Source organism: Drosophila navojoa, chromosome 2, assembly GCF_054131105.1.
Source record: "Drosophila navojoa isolate 15081-1374.11 chromosome 2, UAZ_NAV_1.0, whole genome shotgun sequence".
Classification (NCBI taxonomy): domain Eukaryota; kingdom Metazoa; phylum Arthropoda; class Insecta; order Diptera; family Drosophilidae; genus Drosophila; species Drosophila navojoa.
Window position 1 is genome coordinate 15,537,296 of NC_142890.1, and position 22,514 is coordinate 15,559,809.

Consider the following 22,514-nt stretch of genomic DNA (forward strand, 5'->3'; position numbering starts at 1 on the left):
CGCACCATCCGTAACGCAGAACTTGTTCATGCGAATGAGAATCTCTTTGACCTTTTGATATTCGCTGCGTTGCTCTGGCGAGAGGGTGGCATCGTATTCGAGATTATCCGCACCCCCTGCTGCATCCGTGCCACCCAGCTCATCCGTTGCCTTGGCCTTGTACACCCACAGTTCGGACTTCTCCACACTCTGGCGCAATATGTCCAGGTCGGATTTGATCTGCTTGTAGGACTCCACATCACTGTCCGAGACGAGCAATTGCACCTACAATGCAAAAGGAGAAATGTCAGCCGTTAGCCTATCTCAGAGGGGCATCTTCAAGTATTCATACATACAAAATCAAAAGATCTTTCATTACGGTATGCGGAATACGTCCACTTTAGTGTTAGTTCAGTGTATGTTATCAGTGCGTAAGCAGTGTTAGTTGTTAGTCACATACATATGATAAATGCAGTTGATTAAACGGATTAGTGAGGCGAGACATCGAATTCGATTTCAAGAGCGTTGCATGCAAACCCAAGAGAGATGAAGAGTAAAATTGAGAAATTAGAAAGCAACCACAAGGCAATACCAACATCGGAATACCGATTCCATTCAATTCCCCGATACGAACATAAGATATATAATACTATTAAATATATGCAAACAATTGTGTGAAACTATCCAAAGATTACCTACAAACTTTACTCTAAGACAAGCCAACGTAATACAATCTAATGTTAGTTATAGAGCTTACTGATTCTTTAGGCATACGTGATAAATGATTGCACATGCAGACAACTTTAATAAATCAACTAGAACTACTTCAAAATGAGTTACGCAAGTTTATGCTAGGGAATGAGTAAATGGAACAGCAGCTTACCTGCCGGAAGGCTTGCAGCACCTCTTGGCGCTGGCTAAAGTGACGGAAAAGCAGATGCAGGGCACCAGACACAAGTGGTGCATAGTCGTGCATGATTAGGTGCAGCAGGACGCGCAGAAACGTGCGTCCTCCTTGGCCATCCAGATCCAAGTTGGCCGCATCACTGCGCTCGCAGTCGAAGATGCCCTCCGCCTGTATGCCAATGGATTCCAGATCGATATTCTTCTGGCGGGCCGCAGCCGCAGAGGCAGCTGCCGCTGCAGCCATGGCAGCCTCTGCAGCGGCAATTTGCTCTGCGTCAGTGGTGCCAGTGCTGCCAGGTGTGGTCTGCTGGTTCTGCTCCTCATTAGCACCAGGTGGTGGGGCCTGGGTAACCACTTCGGATTCGTCGAACTCGCGCTTGAATATTGAGAGCAGGCAGCTGATCCTATAGTCCAGGCGCACGTCCAAGATGAACTGCAGTATTTCAATGATCTTCAGTTTGGTGTCCATGACCAGCGGATATTCCTTCATCAGTTGCGAGACGGACTTGCGCTGTTGTAGTGCTATGGAGGGCGCTGCAATCGCTTGGCCAACGGAGCCCAACGCCAGCGAAGTCATCACCGTACTCATGTCCCCAATGGAGCGCAGCACGCCACCCTCAGCTGGAAAAGAAACATAAGTTGTGGGATTAATCTACATGTCATATTTAAGGAGCGATTATTTGCAAGCTTACCATCATTCGTCGTCTCCTCTTCGACAGCTTGTCATGGAGAGATCAGAGATAACTTACTCAACTAACTTAATTTAAGAGAATCAGTTTTGGTACTCACAATCAATATCCGTGTTGACGAAGGAGCCTCCGGTTGTCGTCTCGGACACGCAGTCCAGAATGGAGAGCAGAGTCTTCGTTAAGCGCAGCAGGTCGCTGAAGCTGTAGAAGCCAAAATATATCAAGTCCCTGGCCAGTTTAACCACCTGAAGAAGATTCATATAGATAAACGAATGATTCTGCCTATAAGCTCAGATGCCCACCTCAAAGGTCAGCTTGTTCTGCTCCTGATCCGTGAATAGCCACACCTTGGTGGCCACGTTGCACAAATAGTTTTCCACAAAAGCGATAGTTGTGTTGAATTTGGCTCGACAGGCCTGTTTGTTCTGGTCCGGCTGAAGATTCTTGCCATCATAGCTGGGCACGATAAGCACGAATTAGCTAATAATTATCTTTATTAATTATTACAGATACTCACTCCATGATGGACATTTTGGAGGGTATTTCACTCCACAGTCGGGCGTACTTCACGGGCGTGACTGGCTCCTGCGGGTCTCGATCCACATGCAAGTGCAGCATCAGCCGGCAAAACGAGGCACGCAGCTCATAGGGCATCGTTTCATCGGACATGCATCTGCGGGAAAGGAAAGGCTTTAGCAAGAGAATTGTGGAATTCAGTGGAGGAAACTACTTTAATATCAGATCAATATCCAATTGGGGCGACAGCCGATTTAGAGCCAAGTACTGACGATTCAGGCACATGTTCGAGAACAGATTCAACTGATGACGATAGTAGTTCAAAATAGCCGTCTCCTGCTCGCAACCTTCGGCCACGCAGTTGGCCAGATCGGCCATGGAGCGCGATGACTGAAAGCACAACAGAGAATCGCTTTAGATAAGCAAAGGACTGAAGTGAATCTTTCAACACTCACCGGTTGGCCCTTCCATTGCAAATGAATTTCGTACTTCTCGCCCGGCAGCACACTCTCGTCATCGTTAAGACTCGCACTGTCCCATGTGGTCGAGGTGGAGTTAGACTGCACGTCGGAGCGATCCTCGTCATCGCCGGCAACCTCGGTAAGCGTAGAGAGGCACACATCCTCGGAGGCGCCCTTGTAGCAGCGCACTGAGGTGCCGCCACGCAGCGCCTTGACCTGTGTGTCGATCAGAATGTCGACATTCTTATCACTAAGCACGCTCTTGCAGATCAACTCCTGGGTGACGGCGATGGCCTTGCGATTCGAGACGCACAGGTCGGATAGGTAGTCGAGGAAACGAGAGTCCCAGTTGTTCATGTTTTTGCGCACAAGACCCACAAAGGTCTCGATCTCGGCAGCCGTAATGTGCTTCTCCAGCAGCTTGCGATTGTTGTGCAGCAGTGCGGTGATTGTGTCCTCAGCCAGGATATCATAGCCGATCTGCTTCTGCATCAGACCAAAGTGCTTGGCAATGTACTCCTGGTTTTTGCGATAGTCCTGCTGCGAGAGCCGCAAAATGCGATAGCAGAGCCGGAAGATATTCTTGTAGGGGGCATTCTTGGGGTCGCTCAGCTCGTCCAGCCGCAGGAATGGTCCATCGCCAGCGCTGTGCTCCTGAAAGGGTCCCTGCAATATTTTGAACAGCTGCTTTAGGATATACTGCTCGCGCAGCAGCTTCTGTCGATCGCGTATGGGATTCTTGATGGTAAACTCGAGCGCCTTAGTCTTGTTCTGCTCATTCTCCATGCCGGCTATGAAGTACACAATGTCTTGCAGCAGCGAGATCAGAGCTCGCCGCTCATTGATCGATATGCTGCCGTTATCTAGCTTGCTGGTCACCATGGCCAGCACCTTGCACGCATCGTTGGCAAAGTCTAGATCACGAACTTCGACAGGCGAGACGGGTATCAGTGCAAAAGCCTCCTTGTCCTCCTTGATGGGCGAGCAGCACACCTTAGACATGACCGGCTTATCGTCATCCGCATCGATGGGTATCGACGTAGCGTGCACCCAGGTGTTGGAGCAAATGTGCTGCAGTCTCACATAACTGGACTGCGGCACTAAGCTATCCGGCCGAGCCATGGTCGTAGCGTCCAGCACAAACACAGAGGCTATATCAGCCGAATATGGCACTGAGACTAGGCGATACAGTTTGCCCTTCGGTTTGTCTGGGGAAAGGCGAATGAGATTAGTTCAACATATTTATGCAAGTCCTGCGGAACTTACCATTCAAAGTGGAGTTCATTGTAGAGCTGAGGCCCGAGTCCTTGCTGCAGTCGCCCAACAAAGACTCGTGGCCGTTTGCAGCGCTCGTCCCAGCAACCACATCGGACTCGGCTTCGGCAGCCAGATAGTGGCCCGTGGCTAAATGCTTGAAGCGGTACAAGGAATTCCAATCGCCGGCACCGCCACGACATGAGTCGTGTTGCACCACCTCAATCTCCCAGAGCGCTTTGCTGCTGGTCGCCGCAGTGGCGCTGGTGCGGCCCGTGGTGCGTAGGAAGACATGGTACTGTTTCTTGTACTCATCCATGGTTAGAAACTTTTCCTGCTCGGCATGAAAGAGACGCACCACGTCGCCACCCTTGAGTATATGTTCCTGGTTCTCTTTGTGCTCCATGAACAGCGAGATTTTCCACGACGTTGATGAATTCAGTACGTTGACCTCCTTGCAGCCGGGATTATCGGGCAGCTCATAGTTTGCGGCCACGTGCAAGTTCTGCTGATCGGCATTCACCGGACTGAGGATCACCTTGTCACCCACCACAACGTAGTCGCCAATGGAGCGCAGCTTGTAGAACGGCTTGATGTAAAACCAAGAGCCCTCATTGCCATTCGCATCCAAATACACACGCATCGCGTTCTTCTCCAGCAGCGACGGCAAACGCTTGTTAACGGTCAGATATTTGTTCGACTTCAAGTGGAGCAGCTGCACCACGGCGCGGCCGTACTGTATGAATGTGCCCAGCAGCTTCTTGTTCTCCGTTTCATTCTGCTTCTTCTCGATTTCAGCGGCGTGCTAGCATACAAGATAGAGAGAGAGATAGATGTTAAAAGTCTGAGTAGAAGCAACAATTCCATGGAGCTTACATGCAAACGCTTCAGCAGATTGGGATCTGTGTTGGAGCTGGCCGACTGTTTGGCTGCCTTCCAGAACTGCTTTTGAGCAGAGTAACGGTTCATGGGACATATTTTGATAAGGCAATCTGTAAAGCGAGCATATATTACGTTATGAAGCATGTCGATAGATCATTTGGCAGCTGCTGCTTACCTCTAAACTTCTTGGGCGGGCAACTCAAGTCTCCGGCCTCGGGGCATACGACGGTTCGATCGTCCACCAGACTAAATGAAATCAAAGTCAATTAGCAATCAAATTATACAAGCGCACTTATGCAAAAATTGAATAAATGTAACTAATAACTTTCTAAATTAAATCATATATCAATTAGTGTGCGTCAATTAGTATATTGACATGGCAGGGAGGGGAAAGCTCTTAAGTTGTCGTGCAACAGTTGACTAGGCACTTCAGACATCTTAAATGCCTTTGAAGAGCGAGTGCAGTTAGTTCTGTGTGAATGTGTATGTGCATATGAGTGTTGGTGTGAGTGCGAGTGCAACGAGTATTCTACAAGCATGTGACAAATGGTACTCACCCGAGTGTGCTCAAGAAGCCGCAAACGCTGCCCTCCGCATAGAGGGAAACAATGTCGCCCAAGTGAAGGAAGCTCGCCGAGCCAATTATATTGTCGCCCATGTTGCTGCGTGTGGGCCGAAGCAGCGTATCCTACTGGTGTGTGTGTGGGCGAATGAATGTATGAATGTGTGGGTGTGTGTTTGTTTGTGTGGGTGTGTGGGGATTGACGGTGGGGGGTATCCGCCTGCTCTCTAGGACTTTGCTCTTGTCTCTCTCTCTTTTGTCTGTGGCCGGTTATGCGAGTTAATTGCAAAGATTTGTCGCTGTCCTTGTTGTCGCAGCGTGTCCTGTGGGTAAATAAAAAAAAAAAAACAAACACATGTATACATATATGCACATTAGCAACTATAATAGCTGTAAGAAATCACACGAGTGCTGTTTACTCTAATTACATTACACAATCCAGCCATCTATTATTAGTTATCAAGTTATCGCTATCTGCAGCGTTGCTGCCATTGACCTACAGAGCGCACCACACAAACCTAAACCACTTTCGGCCGTTCCGCGCGTCATGCGTGGCATGTCAAGAGATAATTTATTCATAAATATATAAACAAACCAACCACTTTCTCATTTTTCCAATATGGTCACACATAGAACGCTTCACAAGGGACATATACAGAAAGTTTTTCTGGGCTCTTGGGGTTAGTAAAAATCTGAATCTCGCCTTTTATGAGTTTAATATTAATAAATGATTATTCAATTATATCACACCCAACAGTCTGACTAACAAACAGAATGAATAGTTTATAATTTTAGTTCGGCTAACATCTCGTATGCGTACTATATTAATGCAATAATTAAAATAACTTTTCTCTGAATTTTTCTGCCTTTAAATTTTCTAGGAAAATATAATTACAAATGTATCTAAAGAGTTATGGTATGTTAGATAGTATTCAATATTTTTGCACACGTGGCGTATGCTTAATATTGTCTGTGGCTCTATTGAAGCAGTTTTTATTGTGCAACTGTTTTAGTTTACAATTTCATGTTTGCTGTCACTTATTCTAACTATTGTTTTTATTTTCTTGCATTTTATTATTTGTCTCTATTGTTCATAGATAATGGCTTAGATACGATCTAAAAGCTGGGGGTGGAAAAAGTATAATAAAAACCCTTGTTAGCATAGGGAGAGAGCGAATGGGGGAAATGAAACGAGGGAGACAGACAACTGTACAAGTTTTTATGTTTTTTACAAACTTAATGGACAGCATGCCACATTGATTTCTAAAAAAAAAAATAATAATAATAATAACAAAGACTTTCGTCCTTTGCTCAATGTGGTGGAATCTTGAAAGACATTTTATCTGGCAACGTAAGAATCGAGCGGTACTGGAATCTATTTTAAGCGGACTAGCACAAACATATTATCGACGTTTCAGTGTAATCCGCTAATTACAAGATACAACCGAAAGATAAACATTGGCCGCATGCACAACAAATAATCAATAAAATACACGAAATTTCCTGATTTCGATTTGTTGAGTTATTAACTATTAAGCAAGTGATTGCTTTGCTTGGGCCCGGTCAACAGCATTCTGCGATTTTTATTATAGCCACGGACCATAAATTTGAGTAATGCTTAGAATATTCGATGTATGCCATGTGTGTGTTCCCCCATTATATGTTGCGTCTCTCAATGTGCGTGTGTGTGTGTGTCGATGTGTTCATCAACAAGCTACAGCACAAGAATAATAATTAGTTCGCAGAAGTTCAGAGGAATCAGTTGCGCATAATCGACAGTGTCTATTAGCCTGTCATTCACAATGACAGGCAGTTAAAGCTGGATAAGGACTCAATTCCTCTGGGCCTCAGAAATTCCGATTGGGATTTATGCATGTCAATTAGCATAAATCTGTAGCCGGCAGCTTTCCCACATACGCAAACGTTTATTTTATGTTTTTTTTTTTTGCAGCTTCTTCAAAGAGGAAATTAAAAATTCATAATTCTGTGTAGGCAGGCACTGAGGTTGCCCATGGGTGCCCAGGAATGCCAACGTTTTCCGACAGGGGAGCAAACGCTACGGAACTGTTGAAAAGTTTTCATGTCAAACACACACACACACATACACTGACACTCACACACATATACACACATGGAAAGCGAGGACACAGAGAAGCTGCAGCGTGTGGCAGGTTCGGCTGTAAGCCAGCAGGAAAGTGTGGCATGAAACATGCAAGCAATTGTGTTCGGCAGAGGCGATATTTGAATCATGTCAATGTGACAGCTGGCCCAGCTGGAGCACCCGAGGCGCATCATTTAATTCATTCTCACCCACCCACAGACTGCTCGAGATTTCAATGGTTTTTCCGCATGCGATTAAATCATATGTTATCATATATTATACATACTGATGTGCGAAGTTTCGGGCATTTCCCTCTGCAACTGTTAGACAATTAAGGTTAAATTTATTTGGAATCCCATAAAATTAATTAACAACAATTTCAATCAAACAACACGATAATCAAACGATTTCCCACGCATTTCGGTTAGCCAAGTTTATGCTAAATACACATACAATTGTCTATATATATATATATATGTTTTGTATGTGTGTGTGTGTGAGCTGGAAGAATGTATACACATGCCTGTGAGGCAGCAGCCAGGTCATTTATTTGCCTATTTTTTGTTGCTGACTGATGCTGGCAGAGCCATCGCACCACCGCACCATCGCACCACCGCACCACCACAGACACATAGCTCACTTTTCTGGCACGGGCTAGATTTGCCAGGTGTACATTTTCATGCTCGAGGAAAAACCACTTACAAATATCTTCACAAATTATTTTTGCGACAAACGTAAACAAAACACAGCAGCAACAATTGATATAGGTGTTATTTTTTTTTCTTATTTGGACATTTACCTGACGTCGAATATATAACTGGCATCAATAAATAATTTATGATTTGACTGAATATTTAAATTTTCTTCCTCAGATGCTACACGGCGCGACGGACAACGAGAGGCAGCTACAATGCTTCCACGAGCAACATCAACACGTCCGAACCGACGACGGCGACCCACAAAAGGCCAACGCTCAAATGAAAATGCTGGAAAAGCTTGCGTGCCGAGTCGCTCCCAGAAAGCTCAGGCGAGCGCCAGAAGCTTTCCAGCATATAAGGCAGTATGTCGCGGGAGTAGCTTTTTGTGTCTTTCTCTCTCTCTCTCTGTCTCTCTCGCTCTCGCTCTCTCTCTATTTAAGGCAGCTGCTGTGCTGCTGCTCTTATTGTTGTTTTTGTTATCTCAAACTTTTGCTTTCATTCATGTGGGCCCGCGCCCCTCCCACCGCTATTTTTGCACGTTTTACGCATCAGCGCGGCGAATTAGCTTTCTTAGTTGTGCATTAGTTTGGCCTCTCACTTTGTGCATTCGCTTCAATGCTGGCAAGGGGGCGTGCGCAAATTTGATTTGACTTCGACATGGTGGATGACAGTGAAGATTACTTAGCATGCCTAATGCAAATGCAATTGCATTTACCGGGTCAAGGTCGAAATTCACTCAAGACTCTCGCTGCATGTCTTTGTTTGCGTTTTGCTGAGCCTGTTGCTCGAGCTAAAGTATCATTGAGTCTTGGAGCAAAGATTGACAAACCACTCGAAACTAAAGTGAGCGAAAGTGTTCTAGCTCTGCGATTGCAGCTGGCAATTTAAGCCGTCTAGGTCTTTAAGGAAAATCTCTAAGAATTTCCACTACAAACACATATAAAATATATGTATATTTTCCTATGGCTAACATGCCATTGTATGATTGACATAATACGAGTTTTATATTCTATTCCTTAGATATATTAACAATGTTTGCACGGGGCTTAAACGGTAGATAGCTGCGAGAACTTAAATACACATCAAAGTCATTTGATAAGCGATAATGATGTCTGTGCATTGAGTGACCGCGCTTTATACTGTCGCATGATTTCCTGACAAACTTATCGGCCTGTCTATGCACTAAACTAATTAGACAAATTATAACAAATGTAAATTAAAAACCAATCAATTTGAAACTAGATTAAAAAGCACAAGCTGGCACACACACACAGCTGTGCACACGAACTAACTAAAATCTCTCGGCGGCATGCGAGTAAAATACGAATAGCATTTGAGTGCGGCAGAGCACAAAGCAAACGCCACAAGTGGTCGAGCGGCAGCGACTGCGACTGCGACGGCAACGGCGACAGCGACGCAGACAAACGCACGTGCGAAAGGCACAAACAGCTGAGCGAAGAACGAGAAAAGCAAAGCGTAAGACGTAAAAAACAGTAAACAAATTATTGTTTACATATACAAGGCGCAGGCGTAGCGCAGCTTTCTCTAAGCTTCAAAAGCTGTATGTAAAAAAAGCTACTTGGCAACGCGAAAGCTTCTCAGGCAGAGGGAAAACTTTCGTCACTCGAAAAGGGATATTCAGTAGTAAAGCGTCGCGCCAGGCGCAAAGTTGTGACGAACAGCGGCAGCGGCCGAGCCAACGAGCGTTCACTGCTTTAGCCACACGGTGCGTATGGGCAATGGGACGCGAGTGAAGTTTGACAGCCTCCGTTAGGTTGCTCATTGGTTATGCATGTGTGAAATTAAATGCTAGAAATGTGAAATGAGAATTGTGTATAGCTAGTGCTTTTATAAACTTGTAGTCAAACACGACAGCAACACTAAATTAAACACAAGAAATTAAAATCTTTTGTTCAACTCCAAAATTCACATTGAAAGCCACCCAGCTAAAAAAACTCTGGCCCAAGAAGGATAAAAGTTCTATGTGACCGTGCGTGTGCGTCTGGCTGTTGGTGTGTATGAGTGTTAGTATATCTGTGTGTGCGCGCGAGTGTCTGTGTGTGTGTGCAAAAGGAATAGAGAAAGCAAAGCATCCCGTAGGAGTGGCACACATACAAAAGTGTTTGCATAACTTAAGGCGCCCGCTACCCTTGCGCTTATGTATATATGTTGTTTATACATAGATTGTATGTACTAATGACAGTATATAGAGCCAATATAATTTGATTTAAAGCAAGCCCGACCCACGATACACAAGGAGGAGCAACTCTAGCTGGCCTCTCATGTGAAAAACATATACAAAACATCGCAAACACCATCACAAAGTTTGCAGTAATATGCTTTAAAGGCGTGGCTGTTTCTGAAATTCCTCTCGCCTGTCAATGGATCCAGCTAGGACGGCTCAGTGCATTGTTTACAGCGCTGTTGTGGTGACGTTGATTCTCTTATTTGGCTATATTAGCTATCTTATATATATTTACGTTTACGGATATGCCGTAGATGAATTTCGCAGCCGTTTCCTTTCGCTCTGTATGCATTCATTCAATTCTATTATCATAGACACTGAAATCTAAGTATATTTCCTTTATAGTGCTTAATACGACTTTCAAATATACGAACGGCGATAGAGAAATCGGCTCAGAAGAAGCAATTCCTGAAGATCCTGTCCTTTTCTTTGTCGATTGCAAAGAGAAGAAACCATGAAGAATAGCTGTCAATCAACAGTAAAAGCAACATAGGACATTGATTTTTACAATGTGCAATTAACATAAATACTTGAAAATATATATTCATAAAAAATACTATGTGGAAATTAAAATTTATGTGAGACAAACCCGTTTGGGCCGCTTGGAATTATCATTAATTTATTGATTACGAACAATGGCAGTCTGAGCAAAGGCCTTGACGAGTTTCGCTTAATTTCTCAAGCCTTAAATCGTGAAATTTTTAATCTTTATTAATTTCAAACAATTTATATTGAATATACCTTCAGTTTCTATATTTATGCCCTCAAGTTCAAATGCAAATGACAAATTAATTTATACAAAACTTACTATATTTTATAAAAAGTTCTTTGTACTTTACACTCCCAAAGCGATTACAACTTGATAAGCTCAGAAACCCTATTAGCAATAGAGCACAAAAAAAGGGTAATAGAGCCAAGAACTAGAATCAAATCGTACTCTGATTTTGTGGCATCTGTATTGTCCGGTTCCGGATGCCAATAAAGAGCTTAAAGGTTCGATCAAACTAATGGAGGCGCAACGGGAACTAAAACATATGTTAAGCAAGTCGTGTGTGCGAAAATGGTATGAAAAATGGGCGATGAACAGCAGGAAATGCTCTTGTTAAACAAACGTAACGAGATTGTCTGTCAGCAGCTATAGCTAGGAATAATACAATATGTTCATACAAGTTCATTCGATTATCAGTTGATTTTCATTTAGTCTGTGAACTTAGACACCAAATTAGGTCTTATGCAACAATGATAAAAAGCTCTTTAAACTCATAATGTGAAAAAAACACACACATATAGAGGCTTTATCAGAAATCGGTTCGAGCGCAACTGTTTAGCAAAAGGTCCTCGGGTCGCTTCTTGCCGTTATCCTTTGCAGGCTTTATTGGCTTAGACAGCTTTTGTACTGAACGGTAGCACAAGAATGGGGATAAAGGTTAAAGCAACAAGAGCAAAGAGGCGGCTATCAAAGTTTTAGGCATTGATTGAAGCTTTTGTCTGTGCGACACTTTTGGGAATGCTCCCACCTCTGGGCCGCCCATTCTGTCGCTCTTTACATGCTTGTCTGTTTTTCCTCAGCCCCAAGCCAAGTCCCGGTTGCCATAAAACAATTGTCGTTCATGTGGGAAAATTCAATTATGTCAAAGAGAACCCAAATTTGAGCAGCATATCCTGATTGTGTGCAACACGAGTACCAGGATATCCTGCCAATCTGATTGCATCCGCATCATGACCAGACTCAAGACAATGATATTATTCTCCACTTGCAATTGGGTTTAAATTATTTGAACTGCTCGCCAAGCGCTGCCCTGCACCTGATTTATTATATAGCCGTTGCTCGCAATTGCAATTGATGCTCTGGCAAATGTCAGCGAAAATTGAATGCATAAATTACGATTGAATGCTTAAGTAGAGCTAAATTCAAATGCGGATTGAATTTGAGATTTATGCTGAGAACATTATGGCAAAAGACTGAAAAGCTGCAAGAGTGACTTGAATTTACGAGAATTGCAGAGTCGAGCAATGCTGGATTTATACCACATCATAGATTTATTTCAGGTATACAAACGAATATGCCCGCTTTAACCTCAATTTTAATGGGCATAAACACAAAGGTGCATCTCTATGTCAGTTTGAATTACACAAAAGCCACCGCCGACGCCGCGACAGTTGCTGCCAGCTGCAATCAGGTTCAAAATGCAACCCACAAAAGGCACAAACAACGGCAACAGTTACGAAAACAACAACAAATACCAATTAAACAAAATGTGAGCGATGGCACGTTTGCTATATGAAACTGTTCTCCATAATAAACGTCGCGCACAAACAAAGAGAGCGAAAGAGCATTTTATGCCAGAAAGAGCCTGAAATGAAAAAAGTAGCGAAAATTCTGGGGATATACTTAGTAGTGAGTCAGTCAACGAGACTTACGAGTCGAAATGCTAAATCAGCTATTTATAGCAGATTATTAATTGAGTGAACTACAGAATTACAATGCACAGACTGCATAAAAGAAATATTTGAAACTGCTGATAAAATAGGTCAATTGCGACAAATGTATGTTTTTAGTGTTTAATATGTTATTTATAATTGAGCTTGCATAGTGTAACCTGTATCAACAACTCCGGCTGAATATACAGAGATAAATTCAACGAAAGCTTCGAACGAATTAAGTTCGTATGCGAGGGAACTAAATGCGCTCAGTGCATATTTTATTTATAAGATAAATTGTCGTTTAACTAATTATGTTAATTGAGCATTTCGAAACGATGCTACAGCCCGTCAAAGGTATTTTTATTGCCGCTCAATTGATCTGCAAATTATGCACATAGATATATGTATGTATACTCAGGTAGTTGCACGTGAATGTATACCATAAAAGCACACACATAAACACACACTCGCATATTATATGCACATGTGTGTATCTGTTTGTTAGCTTCATGCATAACTTTAAGAGTTCTCAATGGCTCAGCAGCCATTGATTTTCACTGAAGGTTTAATTGAGTCGTCATCGGCGCTTTACTGCCGTTCAAGCACTCATATATGTGTGTAACTGTGTGCGCGTGCCTGGCTCTGTGTGTGTGTGTGTGTGTGTGTAAATTGCACATGCATTAATAAATATATCAGTGGGTGGGAGCCGTTCAAAAATCTGCACAACGTGTAAAATTTTTTACGGCCCGCAAAAAAATGAAATGCAACGCGTGCTGCGGCAGCTGCATGCGGCGCCATATGCCCTGCCCACTTAACAGCTTCATACCTACATACATACACATACATACATACATACATACATACATGCATACATGTATTGAGCTGCGGCTCCCACTTGAATACGAAAGCTCTTTCTCTTTTTGCTTTCTCACTCTCGCTCGCGGCCTCTCTCTTACTCTCTCTCTCTCCCTCTTTCTCTATCTGCTCAACAATGTGGCGCTTAATTAAGCACGCGTGTGTCTGGCTACCCTCTTTTCATTGCAAAGTGAGAGTGCGAGAGGGCGCCACTGTTGATATTTTTGTTGCCGTTGTTGCTGTTGATGTTGTTGTTGCAGTTATTGTTGTAGTTGCTTGTTTGCAATTGATTCCGAATAGGCAGCGAACGGGTGGTTGAATAATTTGTGATTTGTCTTCAATTATTCAACTTGAAGGGGAACTTGTTTTCTTTTTAGCAATTAACTGCACTGCTATTGTACCGTTATCAAAGGCTTGCCACTTGACCCAGTTGCCAGCGCAGCGCAACGCAGCTCAGCCCTTTTGTATGTAACTGCAACATTGGCTGCGCCCAGCCCATACCGAACAACAGGTGGAACGGGTTTTTCCTATAAGAACTTACATACATACCTATGCACATGCATACACGCATACTTATTTACATGGGCAAGTTTAGTAAAAAGTCGTTTTGTACTTACAATTATCAGTTTAAATCTAAACTGTTTGGCGCTTTAGAGATTCGCTGGCATCAGAATGTTTACACATTGTAATAGCTGATTCATCAGATCGATCTGCGGCACAGCGGTATATACATACATATGTATGTATGTATGAATGTCTATGAATATGGGAGCAACAGCACTCACTCACTGACCGTAAATCGAATAATTTGATTGCAAATTAAATTTTATGGCCACACACACTCGAAATGGCACTTGAAAGAACTCAATATATTTTTCACCTTGAGTACGCGCACTTAACCACAAAAGCGCAAAAGGGGAAGCTGAATAGCAATAGCAGCGGCAGAAGCAGATGCCGAAGCAGAAACAGAAACAAAAACGGCGACCGACCGCATACAATAATAACAATAACAATGTTTGAGCAGCGACGCGCTCGCCGCAGTTACTGTCAATACGTAAAAGTAAACGCAGAACGCAGAAGAGAAGGAACAAAAAAAATACACGCGACTATTCCGCGTACGGCAGCAGAAGAAGGCGAAACATAAAATATACGCTCAGAGCAACGTCAACAATTACGCCCCCGCGCCCACAAGCCGCTGTTGCAGCGGTAGTAACAACGCGACAACGCCAAAAGGCAACTTTTAAGACTCTGGTCGCAGCAGAGGACGACGACGTCAACGTCTGCGTCAGCGCTAACGCAAGCAAACACAATGGACTATTTTCAATTACAATTTTCACACATTTCCATGCATATTTCTGATCACGCCTACATGCGCCACTCAACCTCCTACAAGGCCACACACTTTTCCAATCAATTTACACACAAATCGGTAGCTTAAAGATGATTAAATCCGATCTAAGATTGTGATTATATTATTTTCGTTTAATTCCGTTTGCGTAGTGTTCCGCGATAAGCAAACTCGCGCGGCAAAGCGACACGCGACAACGATGAAGACTGCTCGCAATGAGCAAACAACAAGTGTCAAAAGCATATGATCGTTCGATTTTCAAAAACTCTGGCAATATTATTGGGGCTAACATTAACATATGAGCACTTGGTTCAACGGGTTGGGCAACACTAGTACTACTAGTACTACTATTCGTAGACGATCAACAGAGGCAGCCCCAAGAGGCGGGAAATTTGAAAATAACCTTAAAGCTTTAATCGTCTGACATTTTTATTGCAGAAAATGCTCCGGGCATAGTTAATTTTGGGGGGTGCCACAGTTTTCATCACGCCACACACACATAGCTACATTTCCTCAAAGTTGCAAACAAAAAGCCACTCGCAGCAATATGGCTGCTGCACTCGCTTATCGCTGGCTTTTGTGTGCGGCTGGCATTGTGAATGTGCTGCCGATTGGAGGACAAAGGCATACAGCTTCGGATAATCCCTCAACGTACAATATAGGCGGTGTATTAAGCAGTTCCGAAAGCGAGGAGCACTTTCGCACCACAATAGCGGTAAGCGTGTTTATCTTTTTCATTTGTCCAATAGGATTGTGGATTTGTAATTTTCATATTTCTCCATTCTTCGCCTGCAGCATCTCAATTTCGACCAGCAGTATGTTCCACGCAAAGTCACCTATTACGACAAGACAATACGCATGGATAAGAACCCAATCAAAACGGTGTTTAATGTCTGTGACAAGCTAATTGAGAAGCGAGTAAGTATGAGAGTTCTTACAGCTGAATGAAAATTTGCATGCCGCCTGGCAGCACGCAAATACAATTACCGAACGCCGCTGCCAGTGTTGCCACCCAGCGCTGGGGCCCATTTTACCTTTCATTTTAATAATTCAAACGGAAATGAATCGGAAATGAGGCGATGACAAACGGTAATTTGCCTGTGCATATCACATACACTCATTTTGTTCGTTGGCTCGTTCGCCCGATTGCGTTTGCCTTTTTGCCTTTTGCCTCTCCTTAAGATGGACGTGCCCTAAATGGAATCCAATGAGACAGCCATATATTAAACGGTCTGCCAAGATACATATATGTTTCGTTCCTATGAAACAAACTACTCGGTGCGATTTATGGGCTAAGCCACATAAAAATCTTATATCTGAGAAAGATTTCCGTTCAACAGCCTTAAATTAACTCTGTTTGGAGTATTTTAAGGATACACTCAGTGTCCATTAATCATAAAAAACTCAGCTGCGCACGCTATTCGAATCGATTTTGAATTGGGTGTTTGGATGCTCAACGCGCAATTGTCATTTATCATGAAATTTGAACATTTGATCCATACATTAGATACCCGGGAGTACAAATCACAGTCAGGTCTCGAGCGGGGTATCTGGTTGCTGCTGCCAACAAATGATGCACATCTATTTTGGTAGTCAATTGCAGGTCCTGATGACGCCCAATTCGATTTACACTTCCGTTTGTCTAGCGATTGCCTCTGGCTGCTCTTTCCGGTTCCTTGCTTCCTTATTTCCCCCTTTGCCCTTCTTACCGATTGCCTTCTGCATTGCTCATTTCCATTGATTTTGTATCGCTTGGGCAGGTGTACGCCGTCGTCGTTTCGCATGGGCAAACCTCAGGCGATTTGTCACCGGCAGCTGTGAGCTATACAACCGGCTTCTATTCGATACCAGTCATTGGCATATCCTCGCGGGATGCGGCCTTTTCCGACAAGAATATCCATGTCTCATTTCTGCGCACCGTGCCCCCCTATTACCATCAGGCGGATGTTTGGCTCGAAATGCTCAGTCACTTTTTGTACACCAAGGTAAGCGGTTGATTGGCCCAAGTTATGACACGTTGACTCACTGAATTGTCATTGCCATCGACAGGTAATCATCATTCACAGCTCCGACACGGACGGACGCGCTATTCTGGGCCGTTTCCAGACCACCTCGCAGACCTACTACGACGATGTCGATGCGCGTGCGACAGTCGAATTGATTGTGGAGTTCGAGCCGAAACTGGAGAGTTTTACCGAGCACCTGATAGACATGAAGACTGCACAGTCTCGGGTCTATCTCGTCTATGCCAGGTAAAAAAGATGCTTAGTTAAGGAAACCATTTCATCCGTTTGAATTGTTGCCTAGAAGTATGCCACATTTTATATATAGATAATTCTTATGTACTTGGTATTATTAAATACGAATATTAAATAGTTTTTATTTTTTAATTATTTCTTGGCCTATTAAAAGTTTTTCAGATTTGACCTTAGTGAAAGCCTCATTTCCTATTAAATTCTTATTTAAATTTCAATCATCTACATCTAACTTCAACTCAGCTTATTGCAAGCGTAGCCATTATGTCCATATCCCTAGGCACATTAAGATTCTTGTATTATTGTATTCTATATATGTACGCAGCACCGAGGACGCTCAAGTGATATTCCGCGATGCTGCTGAATACAACATGACTGGCGAGGGACATGTGTGGATTGTGACGGAGCAGGCGCTGCATGCAAAGAATACGCCGGACGGAGCGCTCGGCCTGCAGCTGGAGCACGCCCACAGTGACAAGGGGCACATTAGGGTAAGTGGAGTGTGGGCAAGGGAGCTCGGCCGAATAGTTGAATTATTCATTACTCTTGTCGCCGAATTGCTGGGTTGCAGGACAGCGTATATGTGCTGGCCTCGGCTATTAAGGAGATGATTTCGAACGAGACTATAGCAGAGGCGCCCAAGGACTGCGGCGATTCGGCTGTCAACTGGGAATCAGGTGGGTATTAAGCACATGGCACACCACTCGTGAAAGTCCATTAATGCATCATTAAACGCGCCTCGCAGGCAAACGACTCTTTCAGTACCTGAAGTCGCGAAATATCACGGGAGAAACGGGTCAAGTGGCATTCGATGACAACGGGGATCGGATTTATGCTGGCTACGATGTGATCAACATACGGGACCACCAGAAGCAGCACATTGTGGGCAAGTTCAGCTACGATAGCGTGAGTGAATCTATTATTCCGACTAGGACATTGATCGCCTAAGACTCCCAACCATTCCAATTCAGTTGAAGGCGAAAATGATAATGCGCATCAATGACAGCGAGATCATTTGGGGCGGCAAACAGAGGCGCAAGCCGGAGGGCATTATGATTCCTACACACCTCAAGGTGCTGACCATCGAGGAGAAACCGTTCGTCTATGTCCGGCGCATGGGCGACGACGAGTTCCGTTGCGAGCCCGACGAACGGCCCTGTCCGCTGTTCAATGCCAGCGATGCGACAGGTAAACGCCATCATAATCCTCTCCAGCCGTACGCTTGCTGAACCTTCTGTTACGCTTGCAGCCAATGAGTTTTGCTGTCGCGGCTACTGCATTGACCTGCTGATTGAGCTCTCCAAGCGCATCAACTTCACCTATGACCTGGCCCTGTCGCCGGATGGCCAATTCGGACACTACATCTTAAAGAACAACACTGGCGCCATGACGCTGCGCAAGGAGTGGACGGGTCTGATTGGGGAGCTGGTCAATGAACGTGCCGAGTAAGCTCAAGCGCCTACGCTCAGAGAAAAACATGTGTAGCAACAAGAATTACATCCTATAATGAAGATATATTCCCCATACAAAGTTTATATATTATTTCTCTGAGTGTAGTTTCTTTTGTACCACTCCACTTTAATGAACAGAATTTACTTTGTGATTTCTATATTTTTAGCATGATCGTCGCACCACTAACCATAAATCCGGAGCGTGCTGAGTATATCGAATTCTCGAAACCATTCAAATACCAAGGCATTACAATACTCGAGAAGAAACCGTCCCGATCGAGTACTCTTGTGTCTTTCTTGCAGCCATTTAGTAACACGCTATGGATCTTGGTAATGGTGTCGGTTCATGTTGTGGCGCTCGTGCTCTATCTACTGGACAGGTGCGTAAACTCTGAATTCAGCACATAAGCAATTAGAGTCCCAGACACAAACCCTAATACCGATTGAGTGATGGCTTGGACAAAGGGCTCGTTGCATTTGACGGTTAAAGAACAGCGAGCAGAGCGAACATCCTCTCGTACAATATCCCCCAGACATCACTTAGCCATGGTTTAGCCAGCTGGACAACTGAGCATACGTTCGTTCTAATTAAATGATTCTCTAATACTCAGATTCTCACCGTTTGGACGCTTCAAGCTCTCGCACTCGGACAGCAACGAGGAGAAGGCGCTGAATCTCAGCTCCGCCATTTGGTTCGCCTGGGGCGTGCTGCTCAACAGCGGCATTGGTGAGGGTACACCGCGCAGTTTCTCGGCCCGGGTGCTGGGCATGGTCTGGGCCGGCTTTGCCATGATCATAGTTGCCTCCTACACTGCCAACCTGGCTGCCTTCCTCGTGCTGGAGCGGCCCAAGACAAAGCTGAGCGGCATTAATGATGCCCGTCTGCGCAACACCATGGAGAATCTCACCTGTGCCACGGTCAAAGGCTCCTCGGTGGACATGTACTTCCGGCGTCAGGTGGAGCTGTCGAACATGTACCGTACCATGGAGTCCAACAACTACGTCACTGCCGAGCAGGCCATTCAGGACGTGAAGAAGGGGTAACTGAACTTGCTAGCGAGCCGAAGATCGCTTCGAGTGTTTGTTTACCATATAGCTGAAATAGTCGCATGATTTTGCCACTGCAACTAACAACAACAACAACAACTACTACTACTACTACTACTACTACAACAACAACAATAACTACAACGATACTCACTCTTCACTCTCTCCACTCAATTCAATATCTTACCACTCTCTTTTTGTCTCTCCCCCTTTATAAATATATATATCGCTCACTTTTTCTCTCTCTCTCTCTCTCTCTCTTTCTCTTCAGTAGCCGTAGTAATCGTACTCATACTCGTATTGTACTCGTATTTTGAAGAATCCTCTAAATATTTAAATATTCTCTCAAAGTTTTCATAAAAAAACAAAAGAATTTTATCTACTCTCCTAAATGTTGTACAACCAAAACTCGCTCTGGTCTTACCACGATTCTAATTTATTCAAACTTTTCCTTGCAGCAAGCTAATGGCTTTCATCTGGGACTCGTCTCGCCTGGAGTACGAGGCCTCCAAGGACTGTGAGCTGGTCACGGCTGGCGAGCTCTTTGGCCGCAGCGGCTATGGCATTGGCCTGCAGAAGGGTTCGCCCTGGACAGACGCTGTCACCTTGGCCATACTCGAGTTTCATGAGAGTGAGTTGAGCTAACAAATACACAAGACCTCTTATCAAGTACTTACTGCACAGGCGGCTTCATGGAGAAACTGGACAAGCAGTGGATCTTCCATGGGCATGTCCAACAGAACTGCGAACTGTTTGAGAAGACGCCAAACACGCTGGGCCTCAAGAATATGGCGGGCGTCTTCATACTGGTGGGCGTGGGCATAGCTGGCGGCGTGGGTCTGATCATCATCGAGGTGATCTACAAAAAGCATCAGGTGAAGAAGCAGAAGCGCTTGGACATAGCCCGTCACGCAGCGGACAAATGGCGCGGCACCATTGAGGTAAGCCCCGTGGCTAGACTGGAAATCGAAAGCTAATCCTTCTCATTTCTCTGATTTGTAGAAACGCAAAACCATACGCGCCTCGCTGGCCATGCAGCGACAGTACAACGTGGGTCTGATGGCCAGCCATGCGCCAGGCACCATCAGCCTGGCCGTGGACAAGCGACGCTATCCGCGTCTGGGCCAGCGGCTGGGGCCGGAGCGCGCCTGGCCAGGCGATGCGGCCGATGTGCTACGCATACGCCGGCCATACGATCTGACCAAGTCCGGTCAACTGGGCCTGGGCAGGACACGACCCCAACAGAATCCATTGCCACCGCGCTACTCGCCGGGCTACACCAGCGACGTATCGCATCTGGTCGTATAAGTTAACATTTTTGAAACCAAAGAAAGAAACGAAACAACACAAAAAAACCACAAAGTATTACTAGTGTTATCCATGATTTTATATATGTACATATATCTCATTGCTCAATACCTGACGATTTACAAGCCATACCCAAGGAGGGCGTTGGCCCCATATGAGTTAGTTTACAAATTAATATACACATATTATATATTTTGCCAAATTAGAGATTATTTATTTATATACGCATATATCAAGAGGTTCTCTGACATGACCCAATGCGTCTCGTGTATTTATATATGTGCATATGTATTGTTATATAGTCGGCATTTATTTGATGGACGTTAAGTTTGTGTAGTTTTTCAATAGATGAGAATGAAGTGAAGAATTTGTTGAGCTCCATGTCGAATTGACCATAAAACTGCTTATCGCTAACTCACTCAATGTATGCCCGCTTTAGCAAATCTCAATATGAATATCTATCTATCTATTTATCTATCTAGGTCTAACTGTCTGTTGTTATCTGTGTAGATCGAATTGTAGTGCATATGAAACGATCATCAGAATACCCACCCATTGTTACTAACGATACTTGAATTTGAAAACGATTTTTCACAACAAAAAACTCCGATTTTCAAAATATATACGAAAACAATTTATACACTTCATAAACAAAACGAAACCCTTTAAAAACCCGTATACATTTTAAACTAGCAAACAAACAAAAACATGCGAACAGCTGTCGATTGTTGTTGTAGTTATTGTTTTTCATTAATTGGCTGAGTTTATTAATCAGATCCATTTAAATCAACAACTCGAATGCGACACCTAAACAAGTCAACGTCATCCACTAAAATACTTAAATGTGAAATTAAAAAAAATAAACAAATTTAAACTCCATTACAACTCCATACATCAAATGTCTAACTAATCTTAAGTGTGAAAGTTAACAGCATCAATGTGAATTAAAATAAATAAAAAAATATTCGAGCTACTCAAATAGGTGGAAACAGAATTTTAAGTGTTTTGAATGTGTAAACTATTTATGCCAAGCCAAACAGAATATAAATAAATGAATATTTAATACAATTGAAAACGCTTGTCTCTTTTATTTGCTGCACATTCAATCACCGTTGATTGACAGCCATTTCCTTTTCCAATCGAATCACCTTTAGCAATAAACAAATTTACGCAATTCCCCGTCTGGATTGTATTAGAGTATTTTCCATATTGCACATTTATTTTCTGCTTTTCTTCTTATATATTTAGGCCGCTCTTCAATACATTTATTCAAATCCGAACATTCCAATTAATGACTGACAAGCTAAATGAATATTTTCCGCCTTGGCAATAATGATGATTGATGGCTTCATGCATTTGTGTTTGATTTATTGAAAAATATTTAAAGATATATACATATAGATAGACATATGTATGTATCGTTCTTAAGAGTCTAAAGAACATAAAACATTTCATTTACACATATTCAACTAAGTATTATATATTGCAATATATATAATAGATTTTTATAGAAATGTCTCATTCCACTACTAG

The 22,514-nt window shown here is 43.6% G+C and overlaps 2 protein-coding genes across 4 annotated transcripts in view; one reads left to right on the forward strand and one right to left on the reverse strand.

The window, feature by feature from the left end:
* The window catches only part of Itpr (Inositol 1,4,5,-trisphosphate receptor), a 21,971-nt gene extending 6,830 nt beyond the window's left edge, over nt 1-15,141 (reverse strand). The window contains exons 1-13 of one of the 3 annotated variants that reach the window (XM_018107836.3): nt 14,190-15,141; nt 5,245-5,572; nt 4,863-4,933; nt 4,682-4,797; nt 3,818-4,610; nt 2,546-3,759; nt 2,305-2,480; nt 2,092-2,247; nt 1,877-2,030; nt 1,675-1,819; nt 1,578-1,604; nt 863-1,506; nt 6-264 (exon numbers count right to left, since the gene is read on the reverse strand). In XM_018107836.3, the coding sequence (XP_017963325.1) occupies nt 6-264; nt 863-1,506; nt 1,578-1,604; nt 1,675-1,819; nt 1,877-2,030; nt 2,092-2,247; nt 2,305-2,480; nt 2,546-3,759; nt 3,818-4,610; nt 4,682-4,797; nt 4,863-4,933; nt 5,245-5,345 (3,856 nt within the window). In that variant the 5' untranslated portion in view covers nt 5,346-5,572; nt 14,190-15,141. Of the gene's footprint in view, nt 1-5; nt 265-862; nt 1,507-1,577; nt 1,605-1,674; nt 1,820-1,876; nt 2,031-2,091; nt 2,248-2,304; nt 2,481-2,545; nt 3,760-3,817; nt 4,611-4,681; nt 4,798-4,862; nt 4,934-5,244; nt 5,573-8,149; nt 8,337-14,189 lie in introns of those variants that run through there. The other 2 variants (XM_089265326.1, XM_018107844.3) reach the window with 2 other exon arrangements.
* Nucleotides 9,666-21,945, forward strand: Nmdar1 (glutamate ionotropic receptor NMDA type subunit 1). Its single transcript, XM_018107930.3, has 15 exons — nt 9,666-9,774; nt 15,359-15,635; nt 15,716-15,838; nt 16,681-16,905; nt 16,970-17,172; nt 17,501-17,666; nt 17,747-17,852; nt 17,921-18,081; nt 18,147-18,363; nt 18,425-18,620; nt 18,794-19,006; nt 19,238-19,666; nt 20,132-20,304; nt 20,358-20,614; nt 20,676-21,945. The coding sequence occupies exons 2-15, from the start codon at nt 15,468-15,470 to the stop codon at nt 20,979-20,981; spliced, it is 2,943 nt and encodes a 980-aa protein (XP_017963419.1). The 5' UTR covers nt 9,666-9,774; nt 15,359-15,467; the 3' UTR covers nt 20,982-21,945.
* The last annotated feature ends 569 nt before the right edge of the window (nt 21,946-22,514 follow it).